General features: G+C 36.9%; 1 protein-coding gene across 1 annotated transcript in view; it reads left to right on the forward strand.

The window, feature by feature from the left end:
- Window positions 1-2,908, forward strand: part of KCNB2 (potassium voltage-gated channel subfamily B member 2) — a 172,039-nt gene extending 169,131 nt beyond the window's left edge. The window contains exon 2 of the mRNA XM_017812397.1: window positions 565-2,908. Within this exon, the coding sequence (XP_017667886.1) occupies window positions 565-2,727 (2,163 nt within the window). The 3' untranslated portion in view covers window positions 2,728-2,908. The remainder of the gene's footprint in view (window positions 1-564) is intronic.
- The last annotated feature ends 16,016 nt before the right edge of the window (window positions 2,909-18,924 follow it).

Consider the following 18,924-nt stretch of genomic DNA (forward strand, 5'->3'; position numbering starts at 1 on the left):
TTTTTTAGATATGGCAGTAGGCAGGACTAGTCTCCTGAACAATGATTCTTGTTTATTCTTCTTAACTTTGACTTTTAGCTCGTAAATTTATGCTTCTCTAGAAAGGTGTGCACTATGTAGTACTGAATTAACAGCTTAAACACAGTCATTCCCAATCAATTCTCTGCACTGTGTAAAGTTTTACATAATTACAATTAATGCAGAAAATTAATAATGTTCATCACATTAGCAGGAACTATATATTCATTTGGTAACATGCAATTATAAATATCACCTCCTCCTGTAATTTTGAAATGGTAAGACCAGTCATGGCTTGCTTTCTGAAATGAATTGGTTTACTGCAGGCAGTAAAGCAATCAGGTTTTGACCATGTTTAAGATGATTCTAATGTTTTCTCTCTGGGGAAAATTCAAAAAAATAAAAAAAAATAATAAATGTAGCAGCCAAAGCAGCTTCCACCATTCTCTGTTTATTTGACACATGCACATTTGAAAGGATTTAAGCAAGCCCTGACAAGTACATTTCTATCAGTCTAACCAAAATATTGTTTATTTTGTTTTACAGATTTTGGCCATTGTATCCATTCTGTTCATCGTACTGTCCACTATTGCTTTGTCTCTTAACACATTGCCAGAGCTGCAAGAAATAGATGAATTTGGGCAGCCAAATGACAACCCTCAGCTAGCGCACGTTGAAGCTGTGTGTATTGCTTGGTTTACCATGGAGTACCTTTTGCGTTTTCTGTCCTCACCAAATAAGTGGAAGTTCTTCAAAGGCCCATTAAATGTCATTGACTTACTGGCTATCTTGCCATACTATGTCACCATTTTCCTCACGGAGTCCAATAAAAGTGTCCTGCAGTTCCAAAACGTCAGACGTGTGGTTCAGATATTTCGTATTATGAGGATCCTAAGGATTCTTAAGCTTGCCAGACATTCAACAGGCCTTCAGTCTTTAGGTTTTACACTCAGGCGGAGTTACAATGAATTAGGCTTGTTGATATTATTTTTAGCCATGGGAATAATGATATTTTCGAGTCTTGTATTCTTTGCTGAAAAGGATGAGGATGCTACAAAATTTACAAGTATCCCTGCATCATTCTGGTGGGCAACAATTACTATGACTACTGTAGGATATGGTGACATTTATCCTAAGACCTTATTAGGTAAAATAGTTGGAGGACTTTGCTGTATCGCTGGAGTGCTGGTCATAGCCCTGCCCATACCAATTATTGTGAACAATTTCTCAGAGTTTTATAAGGAGCAGAAAAGACAGGAGAAGGCAATTAAGAGGAGAGAAGCACTTGAACGAGCTAAAAGAAATGGCAGTATTGTCTCCATGAATCTTAAAGATGCCTTTGCTCGCAGTATGGAAATGATAGATGTAGCGGTAGATTCAGGTAAGCTTGGAGAAGCAGTCAGTCCAAAGGAGACATCTGATGACAACCACCTCTCCCCAAGTCGGTGGAAATGGGCCAGAAGGACAATGTCTGAAACAAGCTCAAACAAGTCTTATGAGAACAAGTACCAAGAAGTTAGTCAACAAGACTCCCATGAGCAGTTAAACAATGCTGCAGCATCCTCCAGCCCTCAGCACCTCAGTGCCCAAAAACTGGAGATGTTGTATAATGAAATTACTAAAACTCAGTCTCAGCCTAACCTTAATGCTGGTTACCAAGACCAGTCTGCAAAGCCACCCATGTATGAAGAAGAAATAGAAATGGAAGAAGTTTCAGGTCAGAGAGATCCGTTACCAACTGGACCTACGGACATCATAACGGACATGAGAAGCACATCCAGTATCGACAGTTTTGCCAGTTGTGCGACTGACTTCACAGAAACAGAGAGGTCTCCCCTCTCTCTGTTTCCTGGCTCTCACTTGCAAATGAGATTTCCAACTGATACTGTTAACCTGGAAGAAAACCAAAGAGCGAGGAGTTCTCAGTTTATCCCATTTGCAAAAGACAGAGGATTTTCTCCAACTGACATCACCTTTGACTATAATCCAATCAACAGAGCTGTTATTGGTGATGGCAGTGGGTCCCAAACTGTTTTACATGGTCATTTGCATTTTGACACTTCCATGGAAAGCCCCAAAAGTTCCCTGAAAGGTAGCAACCCATTAAAATCTAGATCCCTTAAAGTTAATTTTAAAGACAATAGAGGTGGTGCTCCACAAACTCCACCAAGCACGGCAAGGCCACTGCCAGTGATAGCAGGAGCAGACTTCACACAGGCCACCCCCCAGCACATCAGCACCATTCTCCTAGAAGAAAATTCCCCACAGGGTGAACGACCTGTACTTGGTGCTGATGCATCTGCACTCTGTCAGGGACCTGTTAAAAGATCATCCCCTCTCTTTCCCAAGCAAAAGATTTTCACTTTCCCTTCAAAAGAGAGAAGGAGCTTCACTGAAATAGACACTGGAGAAGAAGAAGAGTTTATGGAGTTACATGGTATGAAACATGAAAAACAACAGGATATCAAGACAAATTGCTGTGGGGATAAACGCAGTGACAGCAACAATTTAACAGAGGAGCCACAGGTCAGCTCTTCACCCAAAAGCATGAGCCACAACTGTACTCAAGACATTTACCATGCTGTGGGTGAGGTAAAGCCAGACAGTAACCAAGAAGGTCACAAAATGGAAAACCATTTATTTGCCCCAGAAATTCATTCAAGTCCAGGAGAAACTGGTTATTGTCCCACACGTGAAACTAGCATGTGACTAGTTACAGAAGCAATAAAAATACCTTTTCATAAAACACTGTTAGTAATGCCTATGAACTAAAACATGGAAAGCCTCAACAAAAGTGCATAAAATGTTATTTTTGCATGGCATGAAGAGTTGTTTAGTTTAAATACTGTTTAATTTAAAAAAAAAAAAAGACTGCTTTTTGTAACAAACTGAAAAAAAAAACGGAAAAAATTACTCAAGAATGGTGAATAAAATAAAGAGAGCTCTGTTAGGAGCCAGTGTTCTGCAACATCTGACATTTTTGATCCTTTCACTTACGATTGTAGACAGGTTTTGAACTCTTTTAACTTTTTTTTTCTTGGTTACAATGAATTTTAGAATTTGCACATGAAAGGATGAAATGTCAATGCATGCATTCATAAAGATGTGAAACAAGGTGCTTTGAGCTTGCAAAATGCATATATTTGTAAATAGTTGGGGGTTGGGGGTACAGCTACTGTTAAAAAGGATTTATGGAAAAAGCATTTCCTGGGACACAGGTACTTCCTTCACAGCGTGCTGCCTGGAGGTTTTGTACAGACTTATGTTGCAAAATTGCAACTTCTACTTAAAGCATCTCACGTATTTTGCTTTCTGTTAAAAAGCTCATGAGTATATCTGTTAATTAATGACTACAGTATTTTAGTTTATCTGTGCTGTAAATCATGATAGTTTTTTTATTTCCATAACTTCAGTTATTGCATTTGTCAGTTTAATTAATGATCCTGAGGAAAAGCAAAGATTTAATGACCAGAACTTGAAGCATTGGATATTTTTATAGAAAACTGCCAACATTTCATAACTGAAGAAAAAGTTCCATTTTAAAATTTACACACCATAGTTATTTCTGTGGCAATAAATAGTGCCAAATGGCTATAGAGATATATACAAAAGTTTTCAATCTCTTGGAATATAATTTGGTATTAAAACATATTTTCCACATTCACTTTTTTTCCTTTGATTTAGCACTTTTTGCTTCTACATGGTGTTTGAGCTCTTTCCTTTTGTTTTACGTGCAGTGCTCATACTTCAGTAATGGCAATGTTGTTGAAGTCACTGTGGTGTAAGGACATAAGAGACAAGTTTTGTAGGGGGAAGTGGTACCTTTTGTTGTTATGAATCATATAGCTGAAGAAAAACAGGCTTCAAGTATATGTGATTTGCCCCAGGTCTTCCATATCCCAAAGCTTGTCTGTGGTTTTGAGTTCAGTGATTTGAACTGACAGAAGATATCACTTGACTCACCAACTTTGCCTCAACCCATCCTTCCATTGTTTTTCCAAATTGGAGTATAGGCTTTCTGCTATACTTAAATAAAGGAAAATGTCAATCATTCCACTGACAACTACCAAAGCATCTTTGGTTTCTCTGACTTCTCCAGCTTTGTAAAAGAAAGATGCTGAACCAAAGCCTTCATTACAAAGTACCCCCTCTAACCGCTGTCTGAAAAAAAGCTATTTTTTATTTTATCCAGCATCCTTAGCTTCCTATGCTATAATATTAAAAAAACTTACAGATTGCTTTAATTCCCAAAATAATAAAAAGCTTATTCAATTCATGAATTCTAATCATAAGCAAACGTATGCAGTTACACAGGCCCATCCTGCAAAATATTCCCCTTTTTTTTTCTTAGGAAGCCTTAAAAGCACTTTAGACCAACCAATGCATGGTTTGGAACATCAGGCTTCTACTTACCATAGTGGATCTAGGTTAATTTTTACTCATCTGTCATTTTCTGTCACTTAAATAAGTAGCAACCAGGCACCTAATGCATTTAATGTAAAGGAGCAATCATTTTTCTTGCAACATTGCCCTTTGATTGAAATGGCTGGACTGATGTCACAGACCTCACTCAAGCCAGCCCCATGGAAAAGAGGCAAGTTTGAAGAGCCCCAAAATAAGGATCCTGGTGACTGGGCCTAACAATGAGCACAGCACTATCATTTGGTCAAAAAAAATGTTTTCTATATTTCCATAAGTTTTCTAATGTCTGTAACAAGGTAATATTGAACTGTCTCTTCAGTCATTTGAATATCTGGGAATATAATGAGGTTTTTTTCAACAATATCTGGTCATTAATTCTCAAAATAATTTTTTTCTTTAGTTGCAGTTCATTGCAACTTTTTGCTGCGTTCAGTTTTGTGTATTTATATGGCATTCTGCATAACATTTTTCAATCATGTTGTCTCACTGTCCCAAAATTTAGATCTTGATATTTTATAGTCATTAATCTTCTATATTTATTTTTTAGTTCCTGGATATTTTCGGTGACTGAAACCAAATGCCAGTCAATTTTTATATGCCTGAAGTGTTGGTTTGTATTTTCTATGTGCAGTTTTATGAAATCACATGGGCCTGTTCAATCTGCCTTTACATCCTAGTGAACTATTGAAGTCCAAATTAAGACCAAATGGGACCTGGTTCCATACTCTTGATCCACAGAAAATTCTCTTTCAGGACAAAGATGGTGTTCTGGCAAGATTGAGGTTTGTGTCCTTCTTCTCCCAGGTGACCCTTACACTTTGGAAAAGCCCCCTCGGACCTGTGCCACTTGATGGAAAGGGAGGAGTCCAGCCATAGGGATCATATTGCAGGAACAGATTTGATTCCTTAAGCTCTTCTGAGCTAAACTTTATGCAAAGTTTTTTCTGCCCTATTAAAATCACTAAAAATTCAAAAGTGGTAAAATTAACGCCTCAATTCTTGTGCAGATGAATTTCCCCTCAAACCAATGGGAGTCTGGTGGAAAAAGAGACTGACTGAAATATAAATGAGGATGGCAAAACTCTCTCCCTCTTGATGAAAATCAACAGGAGCTTTAACTATATAAATCAGATGAAAGACCAGGCCCTTATTGGCCTCTGTATTTTAAATGTTTTCAGAGAAGCACATTTATTTTGAAGCAAAAGAAATATAATTCACTTTGTTAACAGATGATTTTTTTTTTTTTAAATCTTGGAAGCAAAGTGATTGAGCTTTGGAAGTACTTTTGGTATAATTTCATTATATACTTTTGACTATGCTGAATACTATTTCCAGAAGCACAGTTTTAGACATATAGTTTTTCCAGTCTTGACTGCATGTACAGGATCCCATTTCTGGATACCTAGCTCGTGCATAATTCCTGATTAAAACATCTACTTGAGCAGTTGCAGGACTGGACTTAGATTTCAATCCAATACAGCAGGTGTAAGAAGTGCAATCCAGGAACATTTCATTCATCATGAATTGATATGCAGCAAATTATGCAAAATTACACAAGTATATTTTTCTGGTTTTCTAAAACTTTGAAGACATTTCAGACATATTACCCATTCACCACAGTAAGGGGAGAATGTGTTTGAGTTCTGGAGTCAGTCTCCAATTTCAGTTGTGTGATTTCAAAACAACTTAAGGAGTCTTAGGAAGAAGTGACTCCCCTGTGCACCTGAAAGGGGTCTGATTCCTCATATCACTGGAAAATAAAGAATGTTCAGGGAGATAGTTTTGCAATTAATCTATTTTTATATTTTTTATGAACTGCAGAATCCTGAATTAAAGTTTTGATTCCTTTTCAATGATGAAACCAAATGCACATATTTAAAAAATGTTCACAGAGTAATTAGAACAGTTTTTGAGTAATAGTCACATTAATTCAAATCTGGGTGGGATGGGGGCAATAATATATCGCACAAACTGCAAAGGAAGTTCCTACAGGAAAGCTGTTTACAGGGGAAGCATACAGTGTAATGTAAAGAATGTAACATGGTGTAGGAAGTTTTTGCACTACAGAATTTATATGAAATACACTTTTTTAAATGAAAACACAAAAGGCCTTTTAATGCTACATTGTATAGAACATAGGAGCCTCTGTGCTAACGCAGCAATCTGATGCACTGTGTCCTCACTTCACAATTGGTCTCAAAATTCAAACATTATTCATTTTAGAGAGGTGATATCTGATCTAATACTAGAGCAACTGACTTGAAGAGCTTTTTAGCACACTATTACATAACCCAAAGTCTGTATAGACAGTTGTACTTTTACCTATACCATTCATAAATCAAATTGACAATTGGATTCTGGAGTCATTTCCTAACAGGTAACACCTGGCAACATATTTGTATTCCTTGGAAAACAAGTTCTTTTAAAAGCAGACCTCTTCCCCTACATGTTGACTGAGCTTCTGTTTCCTTCAAGGTTTACCTTCAAATTATTTAATTAACTCCTTCAACCTCTAAAACACAGTCCAGTACAAAACCAGTTGTCTTTTTGAAGCCCTATTGCAAATATATTCAGACTAGTAAAAATATCCAGGGCTTTTTCATTCAAATAGCTTTTGAATCACTTGGATAGAAAATAAATCTTAATATTTTGATCATGCAAAAAATATTTTAAAAGTAAAAAAATGCAATATGCCTTTTTCTTTCAAAGTAGCCAGCACAGATTGAGCAAGAAATGCAAACACAGCAAAGGGGGAAGAAGGGCCGGAAACTGTAAGTAAACAAGGCATCTTTTAGTAAACTATGTAAAAAAAGAGATATAATAAATCATATATACAATACTTCTTGTTCACACTTAACGAGGAAGAATGTCAGTAGCAAAAGATTTAATTCCAGTCCAACTCCATCTTAATTTTTATCCTAGAACCAGCAGGTCTCTACTGAGGTTTTCAGTGATGCTATTAACCACTCGCCTGCCACATGAACATCCGATGTGTAATCATTTTTCAGACTTTCCTGAAAAAGAAGTTACTATGTATTGCTATCTTTGTTGATCTTTGGATCTCTTCCCATTGCCATCCAAATACCAATCTTCTCTTCTTCTTGGGAGTGGTCAGAAGGCAACGCACCCAAGAAGATGATAAGTGTGTCTTGTCAGGAAAGTGTTTTGGTAGTCTGGTGCAAATAGCCAGATGAACTCTTGTTGCATTTGAACCAAGGAACAAGAACTGATTGTCACTTCTTCCTGTTATTGTTCTAGCCATACCAGTCCTCCAGTGTCCCCCCACAGTGTCCCCATGCTCCATGCAAGATGTTTCAGTGTTCTTGCAAGAACTTTTGTAAAAGCACTTGACTGGTAAGTGCTAGTAAGAGAGCCATTCGTCTAAGTGTGAACATTTGTCTCTTGTCCAATCTGTTTTTACTACTTAGCGGTGCTCAGTTTAAACTCCAGCTGAAATGCTTTCTAAAACAGATCAGGTGTTCTGGGAGCCAAATCCTTTGCAGGTCCTCTATCAGTTTCCTTACCAAAGAAAAGTTAGGTGACTGGCAGGCAAAAATGAGAGATAAAATTGTTTGCATCATGTGATGTTTTCTTGTTCAGTGGTCATACACCACAGGACAGCTGTAGGTGAGGTAATGTACTTGTCTTTGTATTTATTTTGTGGCAGGTTTAAGCACTATTTTTTGAAAATGTTGTGTTATGATATTTAGTAAGTATTACTCTTTAGTACAATGGAGATTTCTTCCAAAACAGCAATGATACCTTATAGTCCTACATTATTATTGATTACTGTTGAATTTTCTTTTATGACACCTAACACAGATCCAGATGAATGCCATTGTGGAACAAGGAAGTAGCAGACAAATATTAGTGCTCTTTTTACTTAAAAGTAGCTAAAGAACATGGTATTAGCTAACATTTAATCCAAAAGAAGATAAGATTATCCTAATTAAACCTATCAACAGAATGGGGACCTGTCATTACCTTAGACATTGACTGTAGTCCTGTGATTAATGTAAACCCTGAATCTAAGAGCAGTCTGTGTAATTAATTTCATTAAGGTAATTTTTTAACTCAAATAAATATTTAAATACATATTCAGCATCAGCAGGAGTGATGTACACTTCTAAACCTGGAATTCTATGGCTATGTTTACACCAGCATCTTAGTGCAAATCAAGAGAGTTCTCCTGACATGAATCTCTCAGCTATCCCTGCCTTTCATGCTTTGGTTCACATCACAGAGCAATCCTGGACCATGCAAACTGAATTACTTTTAGATGAAGCTGAACCAGAAAACTTCTTCCATGAGGGCATCTGCTGTGCTGCAACCAGGATGAAGCATTCAGGCCCTGGCACCAGATGAGAGCTAGTCCAAAACTGTACCCTAGTACATGTAGTATAGATTGTCAGCACAAACTCTTTTCCTCAACAAATCTGCTTGTATTGTACTACTTGCTAATGTAGACATAGACTATTTCACCCATGGTTACTATCTCTAGTCCATGTAGGCTAAATCCCTTATTCAAGCAGATTTTGTTATTGTCATCAGTAGTATTGCATAAAAAGAGCAATATATAGCCAAAGATGAAATTGTCGCCGGTGTGTTCTCCAGCTTAGCATAGGTGAAATCATTCAAACAATACATTCTTGATAACCTTTGGATAGTTGAGGTTTGTAGTTTGGACCAAACTCGTACGTACTGCATAGTTCTACAGTCAGTTTGGTCTAAAGTTGGTGTTATATTTGATGAAGACAGTACAGACAACACTAGACTGACTTACTCCAGAATCAGTGGAATGATTAAACTGACTGTAAGTAGCCCTTTTTCACTTAACAGTAACTCTTACTTTATATGGTATGAATAAAAGCAAATGGCCATACAGTGATGGAGGATCAGAAGCCCAGCTTGAGTATTTTGTGCTTATTTACCATGTCTAGATATCTTTCCATTTGGATCACAGTTTAAATTTATTTAAATTGAGGAACTAGTAGGGTTTTGATTGTGTGCTGAGTTGCTCTGATGTCTAGGACATACCTTGTAAAAAGTAATGCAAGAAACAAAAAGCCTATTCCTTTTCTTACCTTTTTTAATGATTTCAAGGTGAAGGACATAAGTTTTAGTGATATTTTTGCTCTAAGTTTTGCTCAGATAGCATCTCTCAGTGGAGGTTCAGAATACAAAACACTTATGCCTGTTCTTGAAGTCCTTAAGCAGAATGACAATGGGAATTCTGCCTGTATAAAACTGAAGGATGGAGCAATATATTATAGCATTAGGCAAAAGGAACAGTTTGTAACATGTTATAAAGCGGGGGAAAAAAAAACCAAACCACTTTTGGGGACAATCATGGGTACTACTGCTAGGATGCAGAGTTCTGGATTTATACCTCTAAATTTTTAGAGTTCTGAAGAGTTTTACCTATATAACTCTTTCAAAAGTCAAAGGAGCCATGCTGATAAGATGAAACATGGAGGGATTAGTGTACAAAGAAGCTGAGCATTGAATACATAGCCTATTGCTTTAAGATCACTGTAAATATCAACTAAAAATGTGTACTAATTCATGTTTATACATTATTACTGTGTTAGTTTCATAGGTACAGTAGCATGACTATTATTAGTTTTATTGAATTTAATGAACTTTACTTTGTATTCCTCTGTGAATGCTCTGAATGCTGCAAACAAAAAAAGCACAACAGTATTTTTTCAAGTTCTCTTGGGGCGTAGTAGTGTCTTCACTATTGTTCAGTTTTACAGATTTAGCAACATTTCATCATAAATTGCTATGTTATTAACATATCTTTCTTTAAAAGTACTGTCACTAGGAGATAAAAGCATATGTGATAAGTCTTGTCTAATCTCATTCATCTGCCTTTACAAAATGCCCCAGACATTTTGTGGGAGAATATGCTGCTTTTGCTTCATGCATTGTTTGTATTTGGGGGTGGGGCAAGGGAATAATAGGGCATTTTGCAATGGTAATTGCATCAAACATGCTTTTTTCATTATTATTGTATTTGTTAGAAACATTTTGATTTAGTTTCTTTCTGTAGATAAAACTTTGGCAATAGCTTTATTTTTTCAACTAACCATTTGATTTCACTAGACTAATAACTTCTCACATTTAGTGATATTCGTATCAATGTCTCCATATCAGCTGCATTTTAACTTCATAAGAAAGGAAATGTGATTATTATTTTTGTCATAATAGATTTTGCTGATCAACTAAATATTTCTGCACCAATCTACATATTAATATGCATGTTGTAGTCTGTACAATTGTTCAACATCAAAATATCTGTTTAATTTATGTCAATTGTCTGTAAAATAAATGCATTGTTCTCCATTTCAGTCTGATAGAACAAGCAGGATAGTAAATAAATGTGTAAACGAATCATCTGTGTCTCATTTCAGTTCTCGTCATGAAACCACTTTACATTGAACATTGCATATATACCAAAATAATAACCCATAGTGTCTTCAGATTTCATTACTTAACATTATGAAAGGATCTCTGGCAGACAATATGTACAGAAATAAATCACTTGGCTATGCAAATAAAGTCAGAATCCATTTTTTTTTAATTAAATGCAATGCTTCTAAGCCTTTTTTTCCTCTCTGTTCAGAATTACTGCTAATTATTACTTGTTCTGTCGTAGATACAAAACTTCAAGTGACTTTACAAGGGTGACTAAACAGGATGGAAAGCAGAAGCATGGAAATATTTAGTAGTGGTTTTTTGGCCAGTCAAACCTAGGTACCTCAGCCTAACATTCAGACATAGTGGATAAACAAATAAGGAACAACCTAGCTTAGACCCCATCACCTTCTTGCCTAAAGTGGACCAATTTTGAAATAGGCCAAAATCTGTAAGAGAAAATTTAAGTTGTAGTGGTGGTTATTTTACTCCTTTGAATCAGGAAATAACTTTTGGGTTTTTTTACAGGCTAAGTTTTACATCAAATTCACCTATAATAGAGCCACTCTACTATTCAGAAAATAAGGAATATGATTTTCTCACCTTCAAATTAGAAAGCTATTTTTTAAGTTTCTACATCTGAAGAGCATTACAGTGAAATAAAAATGGAAGTCCAAACTCATCCCTTTGGTGACCATGCTGATAATAGTTTCTATCCGAGAGCACTGAGACACACTTTAGTTTCACAACCTCACTGTGCTATACATCTCTTAATATACTATTCATTGCACGGCAGAACTTCTCCCATTTCAGCTTTTAATCTAAGGTTTCCCTCTATGAATGTGCAGCACTGAACATAAATCTAAATTTGTTCCATCTTCCTGTTCTACCTCAAACACATTCCCAAACTCCTCTTTCCTTAAAAACAAAACCCACGTCCTTCCTATTGCTTCTCCCTGTCTCTTCTTCTTGGCATTGATCTGAATAATTACATTCTAAGGAAAATACTTGGGGGTTTATATATTATTCAATAACCAAGCAGCCTGCAGCCCACATATCTAATGATGGTACCCAAAAGTACTTGCAAAACTGCAGTTCTACATCCATATTCCGGCTGCCATATGGTTCTATCCTGCAGCAGATGTTGGCCTTGTATACGTCCCCTGACCCTCCAGATTTTGACTGCACAGAAAGGTCACATAGGAGAAAAAAGTGGTAGCATTTTCTAAAAAACACTGAATCTGGTCAGTCAAGGGACTGAGATACGCCACTGTAGTTCCAAGTTCAAAATCTCTCCAGTCATGCCCTGAGCTGAGATCTTTCTGTTCTAGCTATATCATCTTTTCCCGTCTTCTCCTCTCCCTCTTTTCTTTCTTGGGGAGCATGTTTCAAACAAATGTCTAGCACCCCGCCATCTCATCCCAGCTCCAAAGTGGCCTAAGAAAGGAACTGACTCAGTGCTAGCAAGGAAATAAAGTACAGAAAATCTCCACTATTTTATTGGTGCAATCTGACCTATGGCTGAACACAAGTACAGCTAGAAAGCAAACTGTTTTATGGTAACCCACAAATGTGGTATGTGGTTGGGATTAGGTCCTAAAGAAAGAAATATTCTTGGCAGACCAGGAACAGAGCAGGTCAATAGAGATCATACTGACAAAGTACTGAGATGGCAGTAGATTAGCATAAAAGTATTCTTTCCTAATCTATTCAGAGAAAAAAAAAATCTCTAGATACAAATATTAGGGAAGAAAATAACCTCAATACTCAGGATATAATATTAAACCTTAATTTACTGTATAGGCTTAAATCATGTTTCTGTTGACTCTGAATGCAAATTTTCATTGAGTTTAGAAAAGAAACTATATCAAAAGTTGAGTAAACTTGGTTCAGACCACTTTTTGTCTCCAGAAACCCATGGCCATTCCTCTATCTCAAAGAAGATTCATGTAAAGAAGCAGGCACTTTTCAATATTTCAGCACTGTTTTCTCCTCAGTCATACACTGAAGTGATACCAGAACTGCAAAATGTAAAGTCCTTTTCATTTCATCAGTATATGACATAGTCAGTCATGGTCAGTCTTCGCGAACGAAGATTTGGGAAAGGTCATTAACCCTTCGAGCCTGCGCAGTGGATTTTTTAGGTGAGACCCAGCGTGCGCTGAACTGAGCCCACCCTTTAATCCTGAGGTTCATCTGCCGGGGCCGAGCGAGCTCGGACGGTGGCAATGAGGTCCTCAGGACGTAGGTTTGTTTAGAGTGACCTTCTCTTAGATGGATTGCCTTACAGGGCTGACGAGCTCCATTTTTGTTCTGAACAAAAAATGGGAACTTAGACATTGTCACTGAAAACCCATAGGGCACACATCAATATCTCAATTAATGACCTTCCTTCAAGGGCTCACCTGTCTGTTGGCTAACTTGGCTGAAAACTACAAACACTTTGGCTTGATGAGGATTTTATCTGGGACTAGTAGCTACAGGTGAGCTAAGAGGAAGTTGAATGTGTATTTTCCTCTCTATAATGAAGACACAGCCACAAGACCAGAGAGACAGAAATATTTGTTAATCACCAATATGCCTTCAAATGCATTAAATTGTATCTTAAAAAGCATTTAATAATGTCAAGCTACTATAAGTATAAAGTACATTTTGTTTTCAGAAAGTAAAGACATATCAAGCATACAGCACCAGAAGGAATACATTTTTAAGTTATTATAAATAAGCATGATTTGTTTTGGCGTTTCTCACCCTTCATACTCATGTTTTCTATAGATTAGCATCTTTCCCACACTGGAAATCAGCACAGGAACAATTTATTGCTAATCTCTACTAAATTAGCATTTAGGTATTCCTACTGTAAAACATTCAGATTGAGTTATTTTATCATCCACTGTTATTAAACTACTAATGAAACTATTGTTATATTTTGCAGAAGAAATCTATTTTTATGATCGTCTCTCTTATGTTGCAGTTTTCAAGTAGCAATTTGCCATTATTTTTCAAAATCTCTTCCCAGGTCAATTTGTTTCTGCTAGATGGCAACAGATGAGCTGTCAACTGTGAAGTATCAGTACATTATCTATATCCATGCTATTGAAGTTAAAAAAGCTTCTTAAGATATTTTTGCAATTTAGTGCATTCATTATGGAAAAAAGTTTAAAGCGAATTTCACTCCGATTAGACTCTGGACAATCCACAGTTAAAAGAGTTATTATGAATCCCCCAACTGCAGGAAATGTTTTGACCTTATTAAACACTAGGGCATTCAATGACAAAACACAGATCCATAAAGAAGTATAATTCATTTGCTCAGCCACTCAAGGAACAATCTGTATTTACCACCTTTTCCACTGTAATTCCTTACCAGTTTTGGTTTGATGATTTCATTAAAATATATAAAGAGCCAGCATAGTTGTACCATTCTTGGAAAGGAACTGAGTTTTCAGTTCTCCAGTCCCTTACCAGGATGCTATATGACAGAAACATCTTATACCTGTGACTCATCTTCCCGTGGCAAGTCTGCTGACCACCTGAGCAAGTGACTCCTCATACATATACATACAAACACCCCCACATACACAGAGCACATATGGAATCTGGCACTGTCTTAGCACCGTAGCCTGCAAACCAAAACTCTGCAACACTTTGCAATATGTGCTATGATATAGCTACAATCTAGAGAGACTTCTCAGTTCACCAAGGCACAGCAGAAAGATCTCACAGTTCCCAGAGCCCTCATTCACAGTTGAACGAAAATAAGTCATTTACTAGGACATCATTTTCCATGCACAGAGAAAATTGGAAGTGTTAACACGTACACTTCACTGTAATTGCTATGAAGCTTATATATGTGGTCTAGTGGTTAGGGTGCAGGACTCTCACCGCTGCGACCCGGGTTCAATTCCCAGCCCCCCAGGCAGATGGAGCTCGTCAGCCCTGTGAGACAATCCATCTAAGAGAAGGTCACTCTAAACAAACCTACGTCCTGGGGACCTCACTGCCACTGTCCAAGCTTGCTCGGCCCCGGCAGATGAACCTCAGGATTAAAGGGTGGGCTCAGTTCAGCACACGCTGTGTCTCACCTAAAAAATCCACTGTGCAGGCTCAAAGGGTTAATGACCTTTCCCAAATCTTCGCTCGCGAAGACTGGCCATTATTTATTAAATTAAAACATACCTAGACTAGAATAATTTCATTCTGGCATGAACAGTTACATCTCCAAAACAAGAATTTTCTTATAGCAGCAACAGTACAACTGCTGCTTTAATTATTACCCACTCTTGCTTGCCTGGCCACCCTGCTCATCAGGAGCACGTAAGCAAACCCTGTTTAGTAACTTTGAGCAAGTTTCACAAGTATGTTTTTTGGGGAGGACAAAGTAAGATTCCCAGTAATCTAAAGAAATAATACCTTAGTACATACAGAAAGAAAATTAATTTTATAGTGTGAAATAATAACAGAAAAGAGTAGCTTCTGTTTTTCATATCTGAGCCCTCATTCTCAGCCAAGAAAATTAATAAAGAAGAAACAAATTTAGCAGGCACCACTGCATAAATATGCCACTACCTCTGCTTTCTGTGAGTAAAGTTTCATTTCAGTATTTCCCCACAGTTAACAATGAAATTGATTTTTGGATAATCAGCATGTTTTGTTCTCCTTGCAATTTCTAGTCATGACTTCTGCAGAATTAAAACACAGGGACTGTCAGCAATATATCCAGAGCTCTGAATGAATAAAACTGTAATTTCAGGAGTGTACTAATACTGCAAATTAATTTTACATTCATTGTGATGTCTGATCAAGGCAAACTACTTTATTATTATGCATATGTTCAGAGGTATTGTCTATCACAAGAGCTATTTAAAACAGTGTTAGAAATCTAATGAAGTCTACCAACCTCCCATTTTTAAACAACTGTTGGGTTGGTAACAGCATCAGATTTAGTTTCACCCATTCAACTGAATCTCAGATTTTCTGGTATTCACTACAACTCCTCTGACACTTCTACAGACATACAATTAAGTATGTCTCTCTTTAATATTATCACAGTATTTAAAGTTATTGCAAGTTCATCCTTTTTCTTCCAGTTTGCTAAACACATACAATGTTCAGCTAACCAGCAGAGCCAGACAATCATATTTTTAAGATCTTATTTTCACACTGGGAACAGTTGCAAAGCTGTTAGTTCCTAGTGCCTGGCAAACTTAAGCAAACACATAAATAAATTATTACTTCTAAACAAGCGAAGTTTCTGAGAGGTCTCTAATGACCATTTCATGGAAATATAGTTACCTAAGATGAAACTGTGTATCTCAGGTATAATTCCACAGAAAATGGTGCCAAATGTTAGTCATTACTCAGTATACCAAAGATATCGGTACCTGGTCAGTAACTCAGGGACAATTTCTGTATATCTTTATCAGGCAATCTTCATTCACATAAAAGGCAATCCATAAACATAATTTAAATCCATTAAAGCATGTGAACACTATGGATTTGCTTAATTGACTTAAATGCCTTGATTGATCAGAGGGCTGGAGCACTTCTATGAAGACAGGCAGAGAGAGTTGGGGTTACTCAACTTGGACAAGAGAAGGCTCTAAGGACACCTTATAGTAGCCATCAAGTATCTAAAGTGGCCTGCAAGAGAACTGGAGAGAGACTTTTCTCAAGGGCATGTAGTGATAGGACAAGGGGAGATGGCCTTAAGCTGAAGGAGGGTAGTGTTAGATAACCTATGAGGAAGAAATTCTTTATGGTATGGTGAGGCACTGGCACAGGTTGCCCAAAGAAGTTGTGGATGCCCCATCCCTGCAAATGTTCAAGACCACGGTGGATGGGGCTTTGAGCAACCTGGTCTAGTCAAAGGTGTTGCTGCTAACGGCAGGAGGGTTGGAACTAGATGATTGTTAAGGTCCTTTCAACCAAAGCTGTTCTATGGTCATAGCCAAGGATAATTGCATATAACTTCATTAGAAATTTTGCATAAGGGCTATAAGAGCATGTCCCTGGTTAAAATAAGAGACATAGTAAAGTCAAAATGTGAGAAGTATTTGCTTCAGTCAGTGCTATACATCATGCCAACTTACCATTCTGCTTGCTAAGGGGAGTCTCACGCACTGTGGCAAAACATTGGTTTGACATTCAGGGATGTGAATGTGCCAATGGGCACGTCTGGTGATAATGTAGCAGCTGCATTGTCTTTGACTAGAGTCTCATATGTAGTTCTTCAGCTGGGACAGAATAAAATACCTATCAATTCCTTTTCTGTGTGTGCATTAATCTCAGCAAAGGGGAGGAGGCCCTGCTGAGTTCATTATACTGAATACTGTAATACATTTGTCTCTAAAACTGCATTACATTAACTGAGAATAATGCAGCTTTTATTCTTTCATACGTATATTAGCTTAATGAGCCATTAAAATGTCTAGTATTTAAAGCATACAATGAGATCTATAGTTTAAGCTTCAGAAATCATCCAGATATCTTACAAGTGCTAACAGTACTCTCAACAGGAGAAATTTATCCTTTCATTTATTTTTAAATTCCCCTTTCATTTTATTCCATAAAATGCATTTATTTAAAGGAAAGCAGTCTAAATCTTTAATACTTAATCAAGTAATCTAAGTTAGGAAGGCAAAATGGGAACATATATGTTGAACCTGCTTCTGAGCAGGTCCAAGGAAATTACACTCATTTTCTCTTTCACTTTCTGTAGTTAATTAATCAGAAAATTCTTCCTTTCCCACTGAGCAGAGTTCCCTAAGGACATCTGTCCCCTTGGAAGCAAAAATATCTATCCACAAAGGGGCCACGTGCTTTGGCAGTGACCTCCAGATCTCCCAAACAGGCTGTTGACATACAAAAATGTTGGGTTTAGACCTCACTGTGGGAATTCCCCAGCACCAGCATGGCCTGTGACTGTTACAAGGGAGTCATTGGTTCAGCCTTGCCACTTTTGCCTGCAAAGTCAAAACAACAGCAGATGCATACCCAGACAATCAAGGAAAGACAGAACATGGTTGCAGAGCTATAACTATTTGCTATTGCAGACCAGCCTTACTCACTGTATTTTTCTCCTCTCAGAAATTTACTGCATCTAATTACTTCTGTGTGATCGCCTCAGGAACAACACCCATAAATCTGTGAAATGTCTACATGGTATTATCCTTGCATAATCTTGGCATACTCATAAGTAAAATCCTTCACCAAATGGAAAGTTACTGTCAGTAATTTGATTTTCCAAGATCCATTCTTTTAGACACTATTCTAGTGTCTAAAAATCTGTCCTGTATTTCTATATATGATGAATAATTTCAGTAATATTATTTTAAAAGAACTTTCAAGACTCTGTTTCTTTGATTTTTCCATCATTCCATATCACATAATAATTACCACTGAACTAATTTAATAAGGTATATTATAGCAGAGCAGCATTTTTAGCTGATTAAACATGTATCAAGAGTATTAAACAATCTCCTTCACCTTTGTTCCAAAGTAACTGCATGTAATACTATATAACCACTATTATAATTAAATGTATGTTTCATGGTGTGAGAATTTTAATATATCTCATTCTAAAGTCTACCGTTTCACTTTGTCTCCTGGCTCAGCACTGCTTGTAAGATTAAAAAAAAAAAAAAAAAAAAAAAACAAAAACAAACAAAACAAACAAACAAACAAAAAAAACCACCACCAAAACTATGCCGTAACACTTTAAGGGAGGAATTACAGTTTGTGAGAAAGAAGCAGCTTTATTATGCAACAAAGGACTGTAATACAGCACACCTGACAAAGCTCAGCAGCTTTCAAAGAAAGACAGCTAAAGAGCTAAACTGGACTAACACAGCAAAAAGCTTACATCAGGCACCTTGGAGTTTTCAGTGCATGACTTCTTTTTTCCACCTTCCCAGCTTTTCTAATAAGTACTTTTCAATAGGATTTTTTATTCTAGTTGAGGCAGGATGAAAATAATAGGAAACCAATTCACACAGAGATATAAAAGAAAAGGAGGCCTTCAGACCAAGAAAATCATTGCAATTTGTACCATTTGTGGGGGAA

The sequence above is a fragment of the Lepidothrix coronata genome, unplaced genomic scaffold, assembly GCF_001604755.1.
Source record: "Lepidothrix coronata isolate B3197 unplaced genomic scaffold, Lepidothrix_coronata-1.0 Scaffold36, whole genome shotgun sequence".
Taxonomy (NCBI): Eukaryota; Metazoa; Chordata; class Aves; order Passeriformes; family Pipridae; genus Lepidothrix; species Lepidothrix coronata.